We start from the raw sequence: 19052 nt of genomic DNA, 5'->3' as shown, positions 1-19052 counted from the left end.
TCAAAACAAATTAAAAGCAAAATAAATATTTATTCAAGAGAGCGTTTTGGATTAACGATATAATTATAAAAGAAAACATTTAACAATGAGTACATAAGTATTTCCCTATCGGTTAAACTATTTAATATTTCGTCGGTATAAACGGATACAAATATCGGAAATAAACGGATAATGAGTAAACTGCGTAATTTCTTAAACGTGTCGCGCCTTTGGCCGCAATTAAACAACTATGAATATGATTAATCCTAAGTCGGTCGGTTTGTACGGTACGGAGTCAAAGTATTAAAAAATAAGTGATACCGCGTGTATCCGAGCCTTGCTAAGTCGTCGACGGTTGTCGGTGCGCTGTGTCCGAAGACAGAGAGAATCTTTTCTCGTGCGAGGGATATAGGAAGTCGAACGCCGGGAACACCCGACCGAAGCAGGGAACGCCCTGCTCCTAGAACGACGGATAGTCGGAAGTCGAACGCCGGGAACACCCGACCGAATCAGAGAACGCCTTGCTCCTAGAACGACGGAAAATCGGAAGTCGAACGCCGGGAACACCCGACCAAAGCAGAGAACGCCCTGCTCTTAGAACGACGAGATATAGGAAGTCGAACGCCGGAAACACCCGACCGAAGCAGAGAACGCCCTGCTCCTAGAACGACGGAAGGGATGGGAGCGAGTACGACCAGAGCTTCAGAGTGCGCCCTGAGGCTTGTCCGAGTCGTACTCGGGGGAATGGTGTCGGTCTGCTCCGCCAGCCAGCTTTTATACCGATCGCGCTACCCCCACTTGGGGTGCTACCCTACCCGGCAGGTACCCCTTCTCAAGCTACTACCCTTGAGTTGGGGGATCGGAATGCGGCCCGTAATGGGGAATGTACACGTGACGCCCGCGTGGCGTTTAGTAACAGTGCGTACTGTTACAAACGTTTGTAAACGAATTTGTGATTGGCCTTATGTGTGTCCAATATACTCGCCGGTTAGACGTAGCGTGATCACTGTCAAATTGTGCAAACACCTACCCGTGCCCGAACATACCGCCCGCCTCGTATCCAGAACGGTACGATAGGTATCGGAGAGTAGACACAGCATAAGCAGAAGTTCCAGGAAGCGAGATTATAATAATGGTTCATATGGAACGGAGCTTCGCATTACCAACGGTTCACGCGGAGTCACAGTCTACAGGGAGACGACAGACCTGTGCGATAGGTCGCATGAATACCAAGTCCTTGTTCCTCACGCGCACATGTCCGTCACCACCTGGATCAGCCGCGACAACTCTATCTAGGCTCCATTTCGACGGCGGTAGCAAATTGTTGCGTAAGAGAACAAGCTCTCCGGATTTAATTTCAAGGTGCGCTCGAGTCCATTTTGTCCGTTGCTGAAGAGTGTGTAGATAATCGCGGGACCAACTCTGCCAGAAGTGCTCGAGCATCGCTCGTACCCGTTGATATCTCGACCATCGATTCTCCTGGAGCTCGAGCACTGACTCCTCGGGAACGGCTGCCAATAAAGCTCCAATTAGGAAGTGTCCAGGGGTCAACGTCGCGAAGTTTTCTGGATCAGCCGTGAGGGCGGAAATGGGTCTCGAGTTGAGACATACCTCTATTTGGCAGAGAAGCGTCGCGAACTCGTCCGACAAAAGTGTATGATTACCGACAACCCGACGTAGGTGATGTTTCATACTCTTTACGCCCGCCTCCCAAATATCACCGAAGTGAGGCGCCGCGAGGGGAATGAAGTGCCACGAAGTGCCATCGGTGGCTAGTTGCGTTCCCAAATCTGAACTGTTGACGATACGGCAAAATGTCGTCGATAATTCTTTCTCTGCTCCTTGAAAATTGGTTCCATTATTGGAGTAGAGGTCGCTCGGAATGCCACGACAAGAGGCGAATCGCTTAAAGACGGCGAGAAATGATTCCGTCGACAGATCGATAACTAATTCCGAATGAACAGCGCGTGTCGAGAGGCAAACAAAAACGGCGATGTAAGCCTTGTAGGCCTTCTGCCCTCGACTTTTGCGCATAATAATGGCAAACGGGCCAGCATAATCGACACCCGTATGCAAAAACGGACGTGATGGCGAGATACGAAACGCCGGAAGGTTGCCCATCAGTTGGATCGGGATAACTGCTCGCTGACGAACGCATGGAACGCAACGGTGTATCATCGATTTCACGAGGTTCCTCGCACCGACGATCCAATACATCTGTCGAATGACGCAGAGAGTCAATTGAGGGCCTCCGTGTAGTGTTTGCGCGTGAGCGTGACTGATAATCAATACACTGATTCGGTGTCGGGGTAGAATTACTGGGTGCTTCTCTGTGAAAGCAAGAAACGAGTTTTCCAGCCGCCCGCCTAGGCGTAACGTACCCTTGTTATCAAGAAATGGCGTGAATTTGAGCAGTGGATTCCTCGACGAAATCGGTTGGCCTTGTTCGAGCGCGTTTATTTCGGAAGCAAATGAATCGGCCTGAGCCTATTTACATCAAAAGTCTTTCGCAGCGTTAATTTCGGTGGCCGTAAGGCGGGAACTAATCCCCTTTGTCAATATTGATCTTATCCGCACGCGGGCAATGAATCGGAGCACATACGCCGTAACTCGTAGTAAGCGAGTCCACAATGACATTCTATTAGGGAGATCGTTAAGCGCGAGTAGATTCGGCGTGACTTCGGCGTGACTTCGGCGTGCGTCACAACAGCTTTGCGAAGTTCGGCCGCTATTTTGCGATCCAGCTCGCCCATCTCTTCATGGATACGACATGCTGAGATCGGCCATGACGTAGGTGATTCTCGCAGCCAGGTGGAGCCGGTCCACCACTTATCGAAAGATGGAAGCTCATTGGGAGCGATGCCGCGTGACGCAATGTCTGCGGGATTTAAGTTTGTCGGTACGTGCTTCCATTCCGCCGCGGGGAGCGCGGTTTGAATTTCCACAACCCGATTGGCCACAAATGTCGTCCACGTGGCTGGGTGTTTCTTCAGCTACTCGAGAACGATAGTGGAGTCTGTCCAACAATGGGTCGGAACGTTGATTAGTGGCATAGTCTTGGTAACGTAACGGAGGAGCCTGACGAGAAGCACGGCCGCGTTCAACTCCAATCTCGGGATGCTAAAGATTTTAACAGGCGCTACCTTTGATTTCGCCGCAATGAGGACTACCTTAACGTCGGCGTTAAAGTAAGTAATTCGCATTTAAGCGACAGCTCCCATGGCCTTGAGTGAAGCGTCGGAAAAGCCATGTAGCTCTGTACTCGTCACTTGTGTGGATTGTCCAATCCAGCGAGGAATTCGGATTTCGGCAAGAATCGCGAGAGATCTACAATAATTCTCCCACCTTTCGTTGAGGTTTTCGGGAAGATGGTCGTCCCAGTCACATTTCCGTATCCATAGCTCCTGCATCAGTATTTTTGCGACGATGACTACAGGCGTAGCCTACCCTAGAGGATCGAAGACTCGTGCGACTGTAGAAAGCACGGACCGTTTAGTCGAAGCCGCAGAGGGCGGGAGCGAGACCTTGAATTTAAACGAGTCGTTCCGCGGGGACCACGAAATGCCGAGAACCTTGATGCTGGGTTTCTCTTCTAGCGGGTACTCGCTTGCCATAGCTTGATCCTTCTGTGGTACGTCTTCAAGCATTGCGTTGTAGTTAGCGGCCCACTTCCGAAGACGGAAACCGCCCGCCGCGAGCAAGTCGATCAATTGAACTCGCGTAGCATTCGCGGTTTCTATATCGTTCGCGCCAAAGAGTATGTCATCAACATAAGTCTCGTTGAGCAGAATCGAACGTGCGAGAGGAAAACGATCACCCTCATCCCTGGCCAGTTGATGAAGTACCCTTATCGCGAGATAGGGCGCTGGAGCGATACCGTACGTAATCGTACGTAAACGGTACGACTGAATTGCAGATTGCGGAGAAGATCTCCAGAGTATTCGTTGATAATCCCTGTCCGCGGGGTGCATGATTATTTGGCGAAACATCTTCGCGATGTCCAAAATGTAGACAAATTTATGTTGCCGCCATCTCATCAAGATGGTCGGTAAATTGGTCTGGAGTTTGGGTCCAACGAACAAGTGGTCGTTCAGCGACGTTTGGTTTGACGTATTGCCTGAAGCATTAAATACGACCCTGATCTTAGTCGTCAGGCCGTCCTCCTTCCTTACCGGGTGATGCGGAAGGTAGACAACGGAGGAGCATGATGGTTCCGTCGCGGAGATGAGCTCCATGTGGCCTAAATCTCGATATTCTTGGAGGAACGAGTTGTATGCAAGGGCGAGATGCGGTTTGCGAGAAAGTTGTCTTTCAAGTTTGCCGTAAAAGCACGAAGCGATTGGCAATGATTCTCCGATCGGCGGAGGCAACTGCTTAAACGGAAGGCAAACGATATAGCGTCCACTCTCCCCCCTGTGTGTCGTGCAAAAATGCGTTTCGCAGCTTTCTTCATCGGCCGTGAGAATTGATTTCGTGGGAACCTCTTCTGTTTCCCAAAAACGCACGAGGAGTTTATCAAGATCCACAGACATGCTGTTTACGGAGGCAGCACAAACTGACGCTTGTGCGTCTGTCTCGGTAACAATCTAACTGAAAATTGTGCATTGCGCAGTAAGACTTTCCAGTGGACCTTTGCGGAGCCCTTCTAATAATACAGCTCCGTATAAGTCCGCTCCAATGAGAAGTTGAATCGACGAACGATCGGCGGGATCGGGATCGGCGAGGTCGAGACCGCGTAAATGTGGCAACTTCGAGACGGGGCTTCTCTTAGAAGTACCGTATGAGGTGATCTTACTGAATACGTAGGCTGTCACCGGAAGCGATGGGTCATTTGATTTACGCGACTCGAGAGCGAGGTTGACCATGGATTTTGCGGTGCCCGAATATTGCTCTCCGAAGCAGGTCACAGGCAGTGTCGTACGTTGACGGGACGTGCGGAGATTTTGGCTAATGTTTCCGAGATGAACGAATGCGTTGATCCCTGATCCCTGATCGAGCAGAGCACGCACTCGTACCGTTCGGTCGTCGGGGGTACGCAATTTCACCCAGGCGGTGGCGAGTAATACCGTGGCATAATTCCTCGGCGCTCCTGTCGACGCAGTGAGAACTGATGGGCCAGCAATTGGCTTGTTTACATTGGCAGTATTTGCGGAATTGTCCTCGGAATTTGCATTGGTTTCGAAATGCTTATTATCGCGGTGCAAAGACGTATGGTGTGGCTTATCACATTTATAACATTTGCGCGAATTTGTACAAGCAGTGGTCGCATGACCAAGACGCAAACAATTGACGCAACATTTTAACTTCTTGACGAGAGCGAAACGCTGATCCGCATTCAAGAAAAAGAATTGTTTACACCGGAAGAGCAAATGGCTCTCAGAACAAGCAGGGCATTTTCGTGATTCATCGATCAGCTGTTTATTAGAAGTATGAACTCTCGCATTCAAACTACGCGATTTCACGGCTACGCTTTCGCTCGCGCCAAGAGGGCTCTCGTTATCGAGTCCTCGTATTCGCCTTGATATGAATTTCGAGAACGCGTCGTAAGTGGGAGGTTCATACGTGTCTCCTAACTCCATCTGCCACTCTTGACGTGTTCGAGTAGGCAATTTCTTGACGAGAATTCACCACGTCGCGTAAATTGCGAAGCGCGCTAGCCGTCTCGTTCTTGAGAATTGGCAATTCCGCGATCGCGTGTAAGTGTGAAAATTGATTATCAAACGCGTATTCGCAAATTCATCGGTTAATGCCTTCCACGCAGACTCGAAGTTACTCTCGGTTATTTTGAAATGGCGCAATAAAAGAGCAGCATTGCCTTTGAGACTCGCCTTTAAATGATGTAATCGCGTGACATTAATTAATGACAGGTCATTTATAACCAACGATTCAAACATGTCGCAAAAATGCTCCCAGTCTAGTCGATCGCCGGAAAATTCGGGAAGTTTGATTCTGCGGAGTCTAGTCGCGGAGATATTCGCTATGGTCGAATTAATTGCACTAGCGTCTCCGGAGATGGTCCGAGAAGAAACTGCATGGTCCAGGGATCCGATAGCCTCGGTCATGTAATCGGAAGCCTCGAGGTATGTTTCTTCCGCTCGGAAGAAAACATTGCGCGTGAAGATTCGAGCTGCCCCTTATCCTCCTCGGAGTCAAGATAGAGTAGCTGGAAGTTGGTGTCCCGCAGCTTCTCCTACATCTTCTCCAAAGCAGCAAGCCGATTCTTCACCTTGGAAATCGTGAAATTGTTCACACCGAGTTTTTTCAAATTAGGCAGGGCACGGGAAAGTTGCACGATGTTGGCGTCTTGCCTGGTGAGCAGTTCGTCGAGCGACGACATTGTACCTAACTGCGTGAGAGTCGATAAGTGGTAGAATAATCAGGAGCAGCAATGTACACCCGGTACATTCACACGCGTGAATTGCCGGACTCCGTTTTGCGCGCGCGCAAGAGGAGAGGATCGCGCAATCGGCGAGCACCGTTTTATTGACGGCTGATGTGCGTCGGCCCGATGTAAACACAGCTCAAGGCCGTGTTAATGTTAGAAAACAAAGAAAGCGCTATCCCAAGACAACGAGCTGGATCCACTCTCGAATCAATGTTTGACGCGTGGCGAAAGGAATTTCACTTAATCACGCACGCACAAATAGTGGCACTGAAATTACGCCCTGGAATTATTAGAGCGACTTGCGATTAATATCGAGGTGTTAATTGTACTTGTTTCACTAATTTGTCCTTGTGTAATCCGCCCGCAATCCAGCTCGAAGGACCAGAAAATGTCGCAACACCTTCGATATTATCAAAACATTTCTTATTTTTTGTTTTGCCGGAGCGGGTTTCTGGGAATGGTGTTAAAAAAATAGAAATTCCACTGGACTGGCTTAGCTGTTTTATTCGCGCACACACTTTACACGCAGAACCGACGGAATAGACAAGATTTGAACAATATGAATCTCGGAATACTCAAATGGGAACCTTTGCTAATTCGGCCCGAGTTCTGAAAACGACTTGACTAGAAGCCTTTTAAATGAATAGTAGTCAGGCTCGAAATCGTGGCCTTCCCCTGCTAAAGCCACGTAACGACCGCGCGCTTGATCACTTGGCTGCGAAACGTTTGTAAACGAATTTGTGATTGGCCTTATGTGTGTCCAATATATTCGCCGGTTAGACGCAGCGTGATCACCGCCAAATTGTGCGAACACCTACCCGTGCCCGAACAGAGATGAAGAGGCTCTCGGAATCCTAAACAAGGTCAACATGGCTACGCGAAATCCTGAAACAATAATGGACAAATTCATCTTGAGCGGAGATGACGAGCAAACCAAAGTCTTGTAACGATGCAGCATGCATCGTCACGGCTACGGACCGAACATCGTCCGTAGCCAAAAAGGGCGCATCGCGCGCCGATAAACTTTTCATATAAACACCGACGGTCAATCGCCGGACGGCCCTCCACACCCGACCGTTTTCGAAATTTACCAGGTGGGGGTCCGCCGGCTAAACCGCCGATGCTTGCCGATCCTTCGCCAGTCGGGCGGCAGCCGGGTATAAAAGAGGCCCGGCTGTACGCTTTTACCACCAGATCCCGTTCACTGCTCGCCAGTGAACGTCCTGTTGCGAGAGCACTCGTAATCCTTCGAGAATACTCGAAGTCTATGTCCAGCAGCCTCACGAGCACGAGCATACTCGTGCACCAACCGAGCATACTCGGCCCCAGGAACCGCTTCCACGTTACGGGCACACCCGTATCCTCGCCGAGCATACTCGGCTCTAGACCACGATACGAGAATACTCGTATTCCTGCCGAGCATACTCGGCCGCCAAGAACCGTCCTCCGTTCCTTCGTGCGAGCATACTCGCACGTTACCGAGAATACTCGGTTTCGTTTCCTCGCATACGAGCATACTCGTATATTACCGAGCATACTCGGTTTCGTTTCCTCGCATATGAGCGCACTCGTATTATAACCGAGCATACTCGGTCTCGTTACCTCAATACGAGCACACTCGTATATTACCGAGCGCACTCGGCTTCATTCTTACATACGGGCCTACCCGTATACCACCGGGAATACTTGGCTCCACGTTAGAACACCAGCCATTTCGAGACGCGGGCAATACGCGCGTCCTCGCTCCCGTCTTCATCCTTTTAAAATCAGGTCCTCAAATCCGGCAGGCAATCGCGAACTAATCGAACCAGCGGCGAACATCGACACCACCGCGCACGCGGCCGAACATATCGATCAGTCGATCGATCCTTGCCGTCGCTCGAACGCATCGACCCACGCGCTCGCAGTCGCCTAGGGGCCACTGCAACACCCGCGCTTGCGCTGACGCTTTCTCGTCAGAATTATTCATCACCGCCGAGATAATTTATAAACCGCGTTCAAACCAACACATTAAAACGCTCTGTATCCACACGGATTTGTAAAGTATAGACTTCATCAGTTAAGAAATAAATCTTGTTTTATTACTTCATTTTATTTATTTCATCCGAGCATTCTTCTGCGTGCCCCCAACCGACCGAACTCCTGACTCCAACGAGTTACTCCGCGCAAAACAACGTACCGTTTCAGTCTCACTCATCGTAAGCTTGAGTGTCCAAAGATTCGGGCGAAAATTAGAACGAAAGATAAAACCATTTACTCTCGTGTACAAAATAACAAGCGGCAAAGCCAAACGTACAATCTACGCGGATTGGGCCACAAATGTCACAACGTGCCCAGCGCGAAACACCCAAACAGATCAAAATACACCATCGTTGGAGGAATACGTGGAGACGAGCAAAGAAGAAGCATCGCGCAAAGAAAACGTCAACCCACGTCAAAACGATGAGAATGTCACACCGGAAGCTTCAATCAGCAAAGAACTTCCTAAAATAACTGACATAACCAACATTTCAAGGGGGATGCGGCATATCATCGACAATATCAAGACTAACGTAATCTTAAGAGAAAAGCGTAAGCGAAGCGACACGCGAATATCCTATAGAGAATCGTCTTTAGATGAGAACGACGAACAAATCATGCGTTTAAAGAATGACAAAAACCGTCATTCCTAGCGCAGAGACCAAAAAAAGCGAAGGCGCAATATAAGAAGGCTTTCCGACTCAACTGAATCGATGGCATCGGAAACATCCAAATCTATCGAAGAAGGGGGAATGCGACCGACAGAAGTGGGTCACGAGGCGGAAACCCCAGCCCAATAAAGGAGCGAAACCACGCGGCGAACGCTCCGGCAACCAAAGCAGCGGACCTTCGGTGATGGAAAAATTCCCAAGATCACAATAAATTTTAAGTTAGTTTTTTTTTTATTTTGTAAATACGTAAAGATAGACTTTTTATTTGCCATCCGAGCAACAATTATTCGCTGTTTAAATTACATTAAAAAACCAATAGATTAGCGTAACAACCGTTCCGCGTATACGTAGGACACGCGAAACGGCGTTCTAGCAATTAGGACTACACGTAGAATACGTAGTGATAAGTAGTTTAATAAGGTAAACCGCGTTAGACTAATTATTAAGGAACCGGACAAATCCGGGAATTATGATTTCGTATTAAAGATATAACGTACAATTTTCAATAACGCAGCAAGAATAGATTCTTTTAAATTCGAATCACCGCCGTGGCGAAACGAGTCACATATTGATAGCGGTGATTTTTTTATTATTATTATTATTGAAACGCCAAGTCGCATACGTAAAGCGACGCCATAATAACCGAACGTCGGCATTTGATCAAAAACCTATGTCGGCGAAGTATTCAAAGGCGACCGAAAAGTAAAAACTCGGTCAATACTAAACCGAGCGCGGCAAAACATTCGCCGCGAGACATTCCATATAAGACGAACAACAACAAACGCTTTCCGATGCGGTAAACAACCGGCGCCTTTCATCAACGGCGGCGGAAACATGATTGGCGGACGACAGCTACCACCTGTGAGAATCCGGATTGGCTGAACCCAAGAAGGAAGGGAGGCGATCGCTGTCGGAGTATATAAAGAACGGAATTCACCATCTCGAGGAGTTGGTGCGCAAAGACGGGTTCCTGGCGTGTCTCACGGCGAGTCACGCTTCGAAGGGACACCATGGCCACCTTATACCATCTTAATCGTTAAACAGTAGTGCGGTGATAGATTATCGCGACTCCTACCGCAAAGGAGGATGTACGTGAAGTGTTACTTTTACCATTATGTAAAAACGATCAATAAATTGCGATAACCAATTTATGTTTGATGTGGCGACGCGAAGAGATCGCACATTCGTGCAAGTGCGTGCGCCGTTATAATATTTTTTTGATGTACTTTTGTGACAAACAATAAACTGTAATTTTATTATCATACAAAAGTGTCAAGAGTCATTCCCAAATACTTACCTCTCACGTGCGTTCGATATAAACTTACCTCTCGATGGGCTATTCTCTTCGTAGTGAACATCCTGACGTACCAACTACGATGGAGATCCTGGAGGCATCTTGGAAATCTGAAAATAAAAGGAGAAATTAGTAAAGTCCTGCGTGAGAGTGGCGCGAATAGTGAAGTTCAAAGTATTCGTCGCAAATGGATTGCAGTGGTACCAGCCAACTGTTCCAGTGGCGAGATCCAGCAGGACATTGAAGAATCACAGCGACGGGGAACTCTTGCTGTTGCTTTGGATGGGTCAAAGCAGCTGGCGACCGTGACGCCTGGCGAAACCACTGATGTCTGCGGGCCGGTAAATCACGCATGGTTCCCTTCCACCTTACAGGTTCGGTTGATATCGTACGTGTCCGGTCACAACCTAACCTTGAGACCATCCACCGGTCACGAGCCGGAAAGCAGCAGCGGAACCAAGGGCAACCGGAGCGGAGCCTGAAACACCGCTGAGGCAAGGGAGCAAAAAACCGGAAACAACCGGAAAACAAAATACCTCGCGAAAACGGCGAATAATCTGGCGTGAATAAAAACACTAAAAGTTTGTTTATTTTAATGTATTAAATGCATCCGTAAAAACGGAAAACAAATTATTTTGATTTAATTAGAAGCCAGTCGCAATATGTTAAAGCTACGCCTCGTAGATATTAAAAGGGCGTAGAACTTAGATTAAGTGTTCTATTTACATTAGTTATTAGTCAGTAAGTGTAAATATAACCATAATTTAGTGTCTTGACCGACAAGACGCTAAATTAATTTTCAATAAATTTTATGTTCGTCATTGACTCGCGAATTCATTATTTTATGTTATCTAGAAAACAAACGCGAGTCACGTAACCTCAAAAGGAGGATGTTTCGTTATTATTAGTATAATTTCGTTGTCATCCGTAACTACAGGCAAAAACCAATTTTATTTGTCAACACGAGTAAAAATATTCGATCGGCCTGTAGCATTTGATTTCTATATAAAAAATCAAAAGAACGATAGCGCAGACAGCGGTAAAAGCTATCAAAGAAACCTGAAAATAAAAATAGTCGGTCAATATTTAACCGAGCACCGCTAAACTTTTACCACTACGCATGAATGGGCTATTGTCCTTTTGATGGCTCGATGCCGCCGCCGCCGACGTCAACAACATGCGTCTTTATCGGGTGACCTTTACACCGATTGGCGGAAGTCTAGCTACCACATAATCTGGAACCGGATTGGCGAGCGCCGCCAAGGAAGGGGAAAGCGGTAGCCAGGAGATATAAAAGGGAACGATCGAGCCAAGTGGGGGAGTCGGAAAGAGTCGCTCTCGAAGGTGAGAATCGAGAGTCGAGAGCTCTTAGCGATCGGATCCCGCATCGACGGCAATAATCTTACACGTAAGCAATGATGTTTCGGCGAATAGTGGGCCGAACATCATATTGAGGTCCGGAATTGTCGGCCTCACGCGACGCGAACCGCGTAGTGCATAATACCAAAATGTATCGTGCGTGTAATAATCACTTCGGTGATAACTGTGAATAAATATTTTACTTCATTAAAATATTTCAACCTGTGTCGAACTGAATTACATCCATACCTACCTTAGCGCGAGTCATCCAACGATCCATGTGGCAATCTGGCAATCCTGGGAGTCCTGTCATCCTGTCATTAAAATTCCATATTTTTTATCCAAAAATTATTATTTCAATATTTCGATTATCTGAATTTTATTTCAATTTTTATAGTTTTCAATGTAATAAATAAACCAACAGAAAAGCTACGATTAATAAATAGATGCGCGAGTGTAGTGTAAGCCGTAAAGCTCGCGGATGGGATTACAATGAGTCCGATTCGACCGAGAAGGCCGACATCCGATAAGGAGGCAGTGGATCAACCGACGCAGCGTTCAACCTTGCTGTTGGTAAAGGGAAAAACAGCTGGCAACTGTTGATAGAAGCGAAAGCGCTGAAACCTGGAGGCTGGTGAGTCCACGTTTGGTTCCTTCCACCCTACGTGTCCGGTCACAACCGCATGGTCGGTCGTATTAGTCCGCGATTAGCGTATTTCATTTCTTATTACAAGTTTATTAAATATATTGGCCTTAGCCATATTAGTGTTCAACCCAAGTCGTAATTAATTCACAACCATCCACCTAACTTAGTAAAGACATTACATTTATATTTTGATAATTCAAATAATGTTTCGTTTAATCGTTCCATAAATTTGGATTAACTTTATTATTTATAGAGATAATTTCTAACAGCATAAAAAAATTTAAATAACTAAAATTAAAATTCCATATTTTTTTGTCCAAAAATTATTATTTCAATATTTCGATTATCTGAATTTTATTTCAATTTTTATAGTTTTCAATGTAATAAATGTTTAAATTTATTTTACTTAAAATATATAGATTAATGAGTGGAAGTGGACTGATCCAGTTGCTGCATCTCAATCACATACTGGCTATAACAATAAAACTACTACTAGCACCTTCTCAAATACAAAGTCGTCGTTTCTATCTGTGGGGCTAACTAAGACGATATAATATATGGCGATACGTATTTTATTTTTTTCCTTATTTTAATGTAAAAATAGACTATTTTTAAAGATTATGCAAAACAAAAATAACTTTCCCTTATTTATTTTTGTAGACATTTGAAAATGAGAAAGAGTGTGAGAGAGAAGATTTAACACCGCTTCAAACTCCTCAGAACACAGAATCTAAACAGTCTTTCTTTTGTATACAATCGCCAGTGGCACCAGTTTAGTATACATTATTATTTTTATAATTAGAAGAAAACTTATTAACGTATCAAGCTAAAGTATTTGATCAAGCTAAAGTATTTTTACGTAATACTTAAACCTTTATCTCAATATGTATTTATACATTTGTACAAATTGTTAATTCTAGATTTTGACTAAAGATTTATCAAATAGTTCTGAGGTAGCTGAAATTATTCAATCACAACAGTAACTGGATAGTACTCAACATAGAATTAGAGTTAATGATAAGACGGTTTGTTATCTCCAACATAATTATAACATTGTAGTTTTTATTTATTCTTTCACCTAAATTATAAGTTTTATTTGTCTAGGAGTCGTATAACTTTTTAATTGAAGAGGGGGAAGGTCTGTCTATTTTGTCCATCCAAAAACAGCACGGATTTTTAACACCGAGTGCTCGCAATTGATTATCACGGCTTATAATACGAAGAGAATTAAACAACATTCTACTGAAACTTCCTCTACAACAGAAACTCCGTACTTTAGAGTAAGTCTAATTTTATTTATTAAATTTTTATATGCAATGTGTAATAAAAAAAAGTAAAAATTATTTTTTAATATATTTTGTTTCAGGATTTCAAGTGCAAAATTTCAAGCGTTGGCAAAGGAAATAACAGAAACATTTTCTGATGAAAAGGAAAATACATATTACGAACAGTTCGTGGTAGACGGTGAACCAATTAATGCAAGTGGCAAATTATGGTATCACTATAATTATAGAAAAACTGTTCTTTATAAAGACAAATTATTATTGCAAAATCGTAAATCTAATACTGTCAACCTACATTGTCTGAAGACACAATTGCCAAACTTAATGTTTTGAAGACATTAGTCGATTCATGGATTAAAGTGGCAACTTTATGGCGTGAAACGTTCGAAGCACGGCGGATATATTTAATGAAAGAAAAAACAGAAGTTAAAAATTATTTGAAATCACACGCGTGTTTGCGAGTTGAGAAAGTTCTTAAATTATTTTAATCAGATTTCAATTATTTGTATCCTGAAAGCTCATCATTACTATTAAATTGGTCAAAAATAAGAAATTTTTTGATTAAAAAACTATCAACAGTAAAAATTACAAATGTAGAAGATAAAGGTCTTGTTCATTTTTTATCAACATTGTCACTTAAGGTTTAAGGCCACTTGTGGTTTGTTTTCAATTTTTTTAGTAAATTAATCAAAATATTTTTTTTAAAACCTCAAACAAAATTAAAATTTGTTACAGATAATCAAGATACGATTTTATTTTATTTGTTGCCATATTTTAGCGCTCAGAATTAGTTGCACATTTCGGGCCGATTTCCGAGACAACGCCTCCTGTTCCCCCACCACCGCTCGGCCGCTGGCGGTCGATAGCTCTGGCTCAGGAGCGTTTTATATTAGAAATAGGCTGGATTGTTTAGGCATCTTTCGGGAAATCATAACATTTTCTTCACTACATAAATAATGTTTATTTTTATTAATACATAATATATATATATTTAATTATTAAATGAAAATAAACATTATTTATGTAGCAAAGAAAATATTACTATTTTTTGAGAGGTGCCTCAACAACCGAGCCTATTTCTTATATAAAACGCTCCTGCGTCAGAGCTATCGGCGGCTCGACCGCCAGCGGCCGGTCGGTAGTGGGGGGACAGGAGGCGTCGTCTCTTGAATTGGCCCGAAATGTACAACTAATTCCGAGCGCTGCTTTACAGTACATATAATATTACTTTAGATATTGATTACTATGATTACTATATTACATTACATATAGATTTATCGGGAAAATAAGAAAATTTTTTAATTTAAAAATTTTTAATGATTAGATATATACAGATTTGCAGGAAAGTTTATGTAAACAAATTTTTAAATTATAAATTAGCATTTTGTATGTTATTCAGTAATTTACTTTTATCGAATTGTTTGACCTAACCAATTGATTAGGTCAAACTGTTACACTATTTACTTATACGATAAATTGACTGGGTAAATTCGACTGGGTTCTTATTCCTACCACAATTATGTCGCCACTGTCAACGCGGAGTTCACGGCTACGAGACCAGGAGCCTTAAGAAAATAAATATCTTTATACTTTTTTTCGTTAATAGTCTGCTGGTACCTTGGAAACGATATTAAATTTAACCAAACTCAAAGTTGGAAGTATTCTCGCTCAACAGCCAGTTCCTGTCATTGTTGGACCTATCCTTGAAAACACGGCGTCATATATTATTTTAAATAACAGAGTCTACACTGTTTCAAACACAGGTTCGTGTTTACGTGCAATAGATTTTGCGTTCAAAATTTGTTTCGCAATCGACTGCGAATATCCACCAAATGCATATTCCTTATGGATGTTTCTTCAACAAGGTTATTATAAAATAAAAAACCGCGGAGATATTGTTCCAATAGCTTTGCGAGCAATTGTAGGTAAAATTTGTAAAGTTATTAACACACAATAATACCGGTAAGATAACGTTGTAAATATTTTTTTTGTTTTGAAAATTTTAACGATTTCAATCAAACAAAATGCTTTGCTTTATTTGTAAATGTGATTTTGCGCATAATATACGAGTTAGTACATTACATTCAGTCGGTACATTCAGAAGAAAAAGTTTTTCGATGCGCAGAAGAATTTTGTTCAAGAGCTTATTCGATATTTAGATCTTTTAAACGACATTGTTATAATGTTCATTCGATACGAAAGTCTCCAATTTCTCAGAAGATAAAATCAATTTCTCAAAGTCGCGACTTTAGTACTGATAGTTCTCTATCCAATGTAAAGTTGTACGTTTCCGATACAATAACACAAGTTTTTGTCACTAAATTGCAACGGATGAAATGAATATTGCTCAAAGAGAATTTTCAAATGGACAATGTAATGAACTGTCTAATGACATTACTATTAGAACATTAAATCAATCAGATCAAATTCATCATTTAACAATGATGATTTTTCCAAATGAACAGTCTGCATCATCTAATCGTTCTGATTATATAAAATCGTTGGAATTAGAATTAATATTTTTTTCAAGATTATATGTTATGTCAGAAATTCCACAAATAAAAGTTATAGAAATAATAACACACTTTTCAAAATTATTTAAATTATTATTTGGCATATTACAAAATTGTCTTCAACAATTGCAACCAGATAATGTTTTATCAGAAAAACTTCAATTTATAATGAATACTGTTAAACAATTTACTGTGTCTTTAGAGAAATATGAAACTGAGCGACGATGTTTTAATGAATTTCAAAAGATTGATACATTTATACCACCTGAAACTTGCAAAATTGGAGAACGAAAAGAGTATCAGATGCAAAATGATACTGTAATTTTCTAAAACTATTCCAGTATTTGTCCAATTTATTCCAATTTCAAAAGTTTTGAAAGCTTTTTTTGAACTTCCTGACATTTTTTCTCATACACTTAATTACATTCAAAAACTTGACAATGCGAATAAAACAAAGTATAATTTTATGCAAGGATCTCTTTGGCAAAATAAAAAGATTTTATTTGGTACAAAATTGTATTTCCTGTAGCTATATATTATGATGATTATGAATCTAACAATCCTTTAGGTAGCCACAAAGGCATAGCCAAATGTGGAGCTGTATATATGAGTGTGCTTTGCTTACCTCAGGAACTTCGTTCAAAATTAGACAATATTTTTCTTTTTATTTTATTCAATACATTGGATAGAGAAACTTTTACTAATGAATCGATTTTTTACAAAGCTGTTGATGAGCTTTGTAAATTACAACAACAAGGTATAGAAATTTATCATAATGAACAAACTAGTCGAGTTTATTTTTCTCTTGAACTTATTCTTGGCGACAACTTAGGTCTACATAGCATTCTTGGTTTTAGTGAGTCTTTTCACGCCAATTATTTCTGTAGATTTTGTTTAACGCATCAAAGTAACATTAAAAAAGTATTGCATAAACGTGATTATAAGCTGAGAGATAATAAAACTCACAACGTACATATAAAACAATGTAACATTTCTAAAAGCGGAGTGAAGGAATCATGTATTTTCGATTCTGTGCCAGGTTATGATTTATTTGAAAACATGAGCGTTGATGTACAACATGACTTTTTAGAAGGAATAATTCCTTACGATATTGCACTTTTTATAAATCATTTTATTAATATTGAAAAGAAATTTACTTTGATACAATTAAATATTTTAATTCAAAGCTTTCCTTTTAACAAAAACAAAAAAAATAAACCAGTTGAAATTAGTCAGACCCATTTGAAAAATAAACGCCTTCAAATGTCAGCCGCTGAAATGCTCACTTTCGTAAATTATTTAGGACTTATAATTGGTCATTTGATAGATAGAGAAAACAAATATTGGAATTTGTATCTTGTGTTAAAACGAATTACTTCTGTTATTACTGCTACAACAATTCATGTTAATGAACATGATTTATTAGCCGTTGAAATAGAAGAATATTTGCATTTACGCGTTGAATTATTTTCGGAAAATCTGAAATTTAAACATCATATTGCTATACACTATCCAGAAAGAATGAGATTATTAAGTCCGTTATGGAACATTTGTTCTATGCGTTTTGAGAGCAAACATAGAGAAGGAAAAATTATCACACATTCTGTCATTAGCAGAGTTAATATTTGTTACACTGTAGCATTGCGACATCAATTAAAATTAAGTCATCGATTATTAACAAAAAAAGTAATATGTGCACCGTACGAGATAAGTTCAAAGCAGACTGAGAGTATTGCAAATATTTCACATTTACCACACAACATTGATTCAAGTTTCGGTGTTGTTCAGACTTTAAAATGGATTAAACGAGGTAATTGTAACATAGAGTGCAATACAATCCTGATGATTCCATCAGAAAATGGACCTATCTTTCACAAAGTGACAGATTTAATTTGACAATCAAATGAGAATATATTAATATTAACAGAAAATTTAAACTCGTGTTATTTAAATGAACATTATGAGGCTTATAAAATAATTGATAGTCAAGATTTTTATAGAGACTGTATTAAATTGCAACAAATACTTTCATCTACAATAATAATTACATGCCAAATTAAATCACCTAATGGTCATAAATATATACCAAAACTCTGGATATAAGATGCGAAAATTTGGTGTATACGAATTTCACTTCTTTCAATCTTGGTTATTATTTATAGTTTATATTATGGTTTAGATTATATATTAGTTTAAATATGATTTATATAATGGTTTATAGATTATTATGTTACATTATACGAGAAACTCAGAGGAAAAGTGGATCAAGTCTATTTTTGTTAACTGTTAGAAAATTAGTTCAAAAGTTATAAAGTTGTTTCTTTATGTTTCGACAAAATAATGTAATAAAATTGTAGTTAAAAATATTCTCTGTTAAATTTTCTTAAATTAATCGAGAACGGTCGTTGTGAAAAGTCGAATCACTAGCAAGTATTATTTGTAAATGCTATCGCGCTAAATTCTATAAACACCGTTCTCCGCGTACTTATTTGCGCGCTTTTTTTGTTGTTTTCGAGCCGACTTCGAGTTCGCATTACAAGGGACTCATATGTCCTTTATATTTATATATGTATACTCTCTCTTTATCTGTACTTTAGATATCATAAATCTATCGACACTGTTCCCCCTCTTTATATCTGTTTGTCAAAATTCACGGCTTGCCGTCTGCAGACAGCGCAGTCGTCTCTCAGCGTTCGAAAAGAATAAATCGATTTACACGACAAGTTCTCCTCTAATCACTTTCCTATCTCGAGATATTTCGACGTCGCCAGTGCCGGATCCTCACGTTTATCTCAACACTCTACTTATGTGCAATATGTATATGGTACTTTTTCATAAGTATCATAATTTCTTTTAATTTTAACTTAAACATTTGCACTCACTTTTAAATCATTCAGTGAAAA

At 41.5% G+C, this 19052-nt stretch overlaps 3 protein-coding genes across 3 annotated transcripts; all 3 read right to left on the bottom strand.

Moving 5' to 3' along the window:
• Positions 1-1149: 1149 nt before the first annotated feature.
• LOC136997847 (uncharacterized) lies at positions 1150-2100 on the bottom strand. Its single transcript, XM_067349242.1, has one exon. The coding sequence runs from the start codon at positions 2098-2100 to the stop codon at positions 1150-1152; it is 951 nt and encodes a 316-aa protein (XP_067205343.1).
• Positions 2101-3422: 1322 nt separating this feature from the next.
• Positions 3423-4214, bottom strand: LOC105668093 (uncharacterized). The gene has a single exon (XM_012360277.1). The coding sequence runs from the start codon at positions 4212-4214 to the stop codon at positions 3423-3425; it is 792 nt and encodes a 263-aa protein (XP_012215700.1).
• A 351-nt stretch (positions 4215-4565) lies between these two features.
• Positions 4566-5558, bottom strand: LOC136997846 (uncharacterized). The gene has a single exon (XM_067349241.1). The coding sequence runs from the start codon at positions 5556-5558 to the stop codon at positions 4566-4568; it is 993 nt and encodes a 330-aa protein (XP_067205342.1).
• Between the last annotated feature and the right edge of the window lie 13494 nt (positions 5559-19052).

This window comes from Linepithema humile, chromosome 2 (assembly GCF_040581485.1).
Source record: "Linepithema humile isolate Giens D197 chromosome 2, Lhum_UNIL_v1.0, whole genome shotgun sequence".
In the NCBI taxonomy this organism is placed as follows: domain Eukaryota; kingdom Metazoa; phylum Arthropoda; class Insecta; order Hymenoptera; family Formicidae; genus Linepithema; species Linepithema humile.
This window is presented reverse-complemented; position numbering and strand designations above follow the sequence as displayed.

Excerpts from the sequence above, each read along its gene's own strand:
- LOC136997847 (XM_067349242.1), bottom strand. The coding sequence starts at position 2,100 with ATGGGCAACCTTCCGGCGTTTCGTATCTCGCCATCACGTCCGTTTTTG.
- LOC105668093 (XM_012360277.1), bottom strand. The coding sequence starts at position 4,214 with ATGGAGCTCATCTCCGCGACGGAACCATCATGCTCCTCCGTTGTCTAC.
- LOC136997846 (XM_067349241.1), bottom strand. The coding sequence starts at position 5,558 with ATGGAGTTAGGAGACACGTATGAACCTCCCACTTACGACGCGTTCTCG.